The sequence below is a fragment of the Zeus faber genome (assembly GCF_960531495.2).
Source record: "Zeus faber genome assembly, chromosome: 1".
In the NCBI taxonomy this organism is placed as follows: Eukaryota; Metazoa; Chordata; class Actinopteri; order Zeiformes; family Zeidae; genus Zeus; species Zeus faber.
The window spans coordinates 26,337,723-26,342,613 of NC_137193.1; the positions used below are offsets into that span (position 1 = coordinate 26,337,723).

At 42.8% G+C, this 4,891-nt stretch overlaps 1 protein-coding gene across 1 annotated transcript in view; it reads left to right on the forward strand.

Annotated features, from left to right (window-relative positions):
- Positions 1-271: 271 nt before the first annotated feature.
- Positions 272-4,891, forward strand: part of rims3 (regulating synaptic membrane exocytosis 3) — a gene marked incomplete at both ends in the record, with an annotated part of 23,649 nt that continues 19,029 nt past the window's right edge. The window contains one exon of the mRNA XM_080017140.1: positions 272-560. Coding sequence (XP_079873266.1) covers positions 272-560 — 289 coding nt within the window. The remainder of the gene's footprint in view (positions 561-4,891) is intronic.

Sequence of the window (4,891 nt, forward strand, 5' to 3'; positions counted from 1 at the left end):
AAGTAGCGCAAGTGGTTTCTATGCATCTGTTTTTCCCAGTAAGTGGGGTCCGGACCCCGTCTCCCCGTAGATTTTTCGAAAGCACTGTTGGTGTGGACCGGATTTTTTCTAAAAACGGAGCCAGACATATCCATATACTGTACATGTGGACGAGTTGTTGTACTGCTGTTTCCCGCTCTACACTTAACGATAACCGTTCTCCCCCAACAGCCCCTCCCCCTCTCGTCCCCCCTGCACCCAATCGAAACCGTCCTCGGACTTCAGCGGGACCATGATGCTCAGCAGCTCGGTGGAGGTGCCCAGTCCGGGCGGGATAAGCAGCCTGGGCGGGCTGAGCGCGGCGGCCCGCAATGTGGTGCGCTCGTCCAGCATCTCGGGCGCCATGTACAGCCTGGAGAAGAGCCCCGGGGGCAGCAGTGGCGGTGGCGGCAGTGGCAGCGGGCCCGACTCCGCCCCGCTGGCCGGCAATAAGAAGCGACGCTCCAGCCTGGGTGCCAAGATGGTGGCCATCGTCGGGCTGTCGCAGTGGAGCAAGAGCACACAGCAGCTCCACCAGCAAGGTCAGTCAAGAGGAATACTGTCATTGTAATTTTATTTACTTTTGTAATAAAAAAAAAAAGTAATTATTTGTTTGTTTGTTTGTTTGTTTGTTAGCTCGTTAATTTACTAATTTAATATTTTTTGATTTGCTTGTTACTTGTTTTTTATATGTATGTATTTATTTTATTTATTTATTTTTTATTATTTTGTTTATCAGTTTTTATCTATCTATCTATCTATCTATCTATCTATCTATCTATTATATTACTATATATATATCTGTCATTTATTTATTATTTATCAGTGGTGGTAAAAAATACGAGAAAGCCGCACTTGAGTAAAAGTTGAGATATCTTACTAAAAAACTACTGTGGTCAAAGTTAATATGGCTCATTAGAATGCTACTTGAGTAAAAGTATTAGAGTAGCTGATATAAAATGTACTGAAAAAAAGCCAGACTTTTTTCTCAATATGAACTTTTTTTTTTGCTCAGATTTTATTCTGGTTGTCCAAATTTTAGTATTTTTTTGGTAAGCATGAGAGGCACTTTGAAGACGCATCTTTCACGCCGAGAAACAACAAGAAAATATTTCTTGTAAACATGGCCCCGGGTGTTGGTCTCCATCATTCGTAGCAGGTGCAGGTGGAGCAGCATCACTGCTGGAGGAGGCCGTCGCTGTGGGCGTGGCCCTCCAACGCGCTGTTCTAGATGTGTCTCTCTGCTGTCTGCGGCATCTTAGCGTCCAAACAAGGCCATAAAGTTTTGTTGCTGAGTGCAATTTGCCCCTTGTATTGCGTCTGATCGCAATGACCCATTGCAAAGCAAAAGTAATATGTACGTCAGTCCACATACTGTATAGGCATATAAGCCACTGCTCTACACTTGCCTGTTTAACTATCAGTCTTACCAGTGTTATAAAAATATAAAACTTTAAATAATTGTCGGACAGTAGTTATTTTGACTTAAAGTGTTTAATGAAAATGTAAAATTGGAAGGAAATCCTTGGATGGGCTGCGGCGGTGCTGTGCCAAATCCTGATGGTGGGGTATGAAAATAATGGAAATCGTCCGGCAGGGGGGTGCGTGCAGGGGACGCTGGGTTTTAGACCCTTGGCATTTTTAGGTTTGGTTCTGTCCATGATTCTGCAGGTTCGATGCCATCTGTGGTTCAATGCCAGTTTTGACCACTTTATTGCTATTCCCTATAACTCTTAGTGGTTTTTTGATATCTTTGGAGTTTAATAGGAATTATGAAACCATTTTTGTCAATGTTTGTAACGCCTTTTTTGAACAAATAGTTTCAACAAATTTTTATTTGAGTGCATTTTCGTTGCTGCACATTCCGCTACCTACAGATCCCCTGCCAGTAATAATAATTATAATGATAATGTCAAAATATAATCAGATCACTGGTAAGTCTGGGCATGACCCCCCCTTATAAAGGTGCTTCAGTTGCTCCAGCTCTCAGAAGACAATCGTGCACCGGTGTCTTTTTTTGTTGTTGCCTTTTTTATGTTGGTCTTATGTTGCTCTCTTACCACCAGGTCTCTGCAGACAGTAACATTGTCACTCTAACTACGTGTGGTTATTAGCACCGGTGTTGAATTGGACGCTATTTGCAAGTCTCATTTGCATAGAAAGGGGCCAATTTTGCACCAAATACCAAATTTAAATATGCGCAAATAGCACCGGTGCACCGAGACGTTATATGCGTGGCAGCACAGTTAGGGGTGCATTTCACCCTTTGCAGGTGCTTTGTGAATTTAGCTGCTTTCACACATGCACTGCAACCCTAAAATGACCCGGACTTTACCTGGATGAGCTGTATGTGTGAACGCAAATGTAATTTGAATCATTTGGACCGGACATTACCCAGACTTTACCAAGCCAGCACCCTAGTACACCCTTGTGCAGATCTTCATGCACGGAGCGTGGCTGCTGCGTACTCCTTTCTGCTTTCTTTATTATTCCTTTCCACTCTTTTGTTTATATTTCGTCCAAATACATCAGGAGTATCAACCGCAAAAATGTCTGTAGCGTCCTCTGCCATCTTGGGCGTGCTAGAACTCTGCAGCGTCATTGCGTCATGTCCTGCCTCCTGTACCCTCTACCCAGGCTCTGCCCCTCATCTAAACCAAACGGATTATTTCCAGGTAGTGTAAACGTGTCTGACACGGACAATCTATGGTTGTGTGCTACATGTGTGAACCTGGTGACCAGTTTTCCTCCCATTTTATTTTGTAGTGAGTAATAAAGGTGTTTAGGGGAAATGTATTGGAGTAAAAGTAAACTGTTTTGGGGATAAATGTAACCGACTAAAAGTAAAAGTCGACCAAAATATAATAACTAGCACCCAAAAAATACTTAAGTACAGTAACAAGTTCACATTCACATTTCTACTACCTCTGATTTTAGCTCTATTTGCCGTTCACTTTTTAGTTCTTTTCCTTGCGTTACCAAATGTTCAGATGGGGAAGGTCAAAGCCGCTTTCACATTAAAAGCGCGCTCCACACTCGTGTTTTTCCCATTTCTCTGCTGTTCCCATTTGAGCGCGCTCTCCTTATTTTTAAGGCTCGTTTGTCGGCTTTTCTTTGATTCACTTCTGTTTCCCTCATTTCTTTCTCTCCAACTTAACAACCTCCACCTCTTTCTTTCTCACCCCCCCCCCCCCCCCCACCCCTTTCCTTTCTCAGGACTGAAATCTCACAAGTCCTGCTAGGTCACGGCGGCACCCTCCAAATCCTCTCAACCCCTTCTTTCCTCCTTCCTTCTCTCTCTCACTCTCACTCTCACTCTCATTCTCTCTCTCCTTCAGCTTCCATCATGGCCCTCATCCCTTCGTTTTCTTGTCCCTTTTAATGGGGAAGCTGGGAGGGCTGTGAACACACTGTTATTTAAATCTATTAAGTTGCGACCAGGGCTTTAATATGTGTCTGGATTTGAAGTGGGAGGGAGAACCAATATTGATATTGAAATGGAGATTGTGTTTCTTTTTAATAGGTACTGTAAGATATGTGGGGGGGGGTTGAATTGCCATTATCCTGCCCAGTGTAATTATCACGCTCAGTTTCATGCTTCAGAACGCTGGATGTGCTTTCTGCCTGCAACCGCTGTGGTCTAACATCTGTTGTTTGCTTGTTTGTGCATACAATAATATCTGCTAAACCATTTGGTAGGGCAGCAGCCTCAGTTCAATCGTTCAAAATCACTGTTTCAAACCGGAGAGATTTTCCTCTGCGTTTCTACACATTTGAGAAAGAGACAACAAGACACGTGAGATCTTTGTATTTCTCAGATACCTAAAGGACTAATGTGTATCAGCCTTAGAAAACGTACTATCCTGTGTATTAGTGTTTCGATTCTGAATATGCGAGACAGTTTTAATGCTAATTTTCTGCAACATTGATCCTATCAAAACCTCCTGGCGTGCACACCGTCTCCCATTGGTTCACATCATTTACAAGTATTCAAAGAAAACTTTGCCAAAGCAGAAACTTACCACTCTGCTCCAGGGTTGAAATATGGCAAAGCTATCCATCAATATAAATGACTGTTTTCATTCATGTTATAGTGATATTTATCTTTTAATTATTATTTATTTGTGTGTTTATGAAAATAAGACATTTCTCTTGCCCAGCCCCATGGTATCACATTAAAGATATACACTAATATAGATGCTATATATGTTATATATTACAAATGTAACTCACAGTACATTTTACTCACAGTAGAAATTTGTAAATCAATTTCAAATATAATTGCGAAGTGAACATTGAAATCATAAATTGTGTTTGTTTGGGTGAACAGTTTTGGTCAGCACTAAGTAAGCCAACGTCATCCAGGTTTTGGTGTGCCGGGTGAATCAATGCCGCAGAGGATTATGGGTATAATATGTGCTCCATGTGGAACGGTCAAGATAGAATGTTAAATCTGGACAGGGAGGCGTGTAGGGTCAGTCGATCAGTGTCATTGATAATAAAACTTCAAAAGGCCTTGTTCAGAAGAGAACAACATAAGAGGTTTATTAAGAGGTCTCAACCTTTCAATTAAAGAACTTCCTGCTGCTGTAGCAAGACAGTGGTTGAGAGCAGAAGGAGTGTTGGGAGCCAGCAGTAACACTCGCCAGCCAGCAGTGCATCATCACAGCCACGACAATGAACTAATCCCTCTGTGTGAGGTCGTTGGGGGGAGTCCCAGTGCGACCATGCTCTTCCGGTGCGATGGCAGGAGCGTGTTCCGATAAATCTCCTGTGTTGAATTACAGAGGCTTTGCAGCTGCAACAGGAGGGTTTTACACTTTGCGCCGCAGTGTTGAACACGAACCCGCTCCTTCTCAGCATGGAAGAGGAA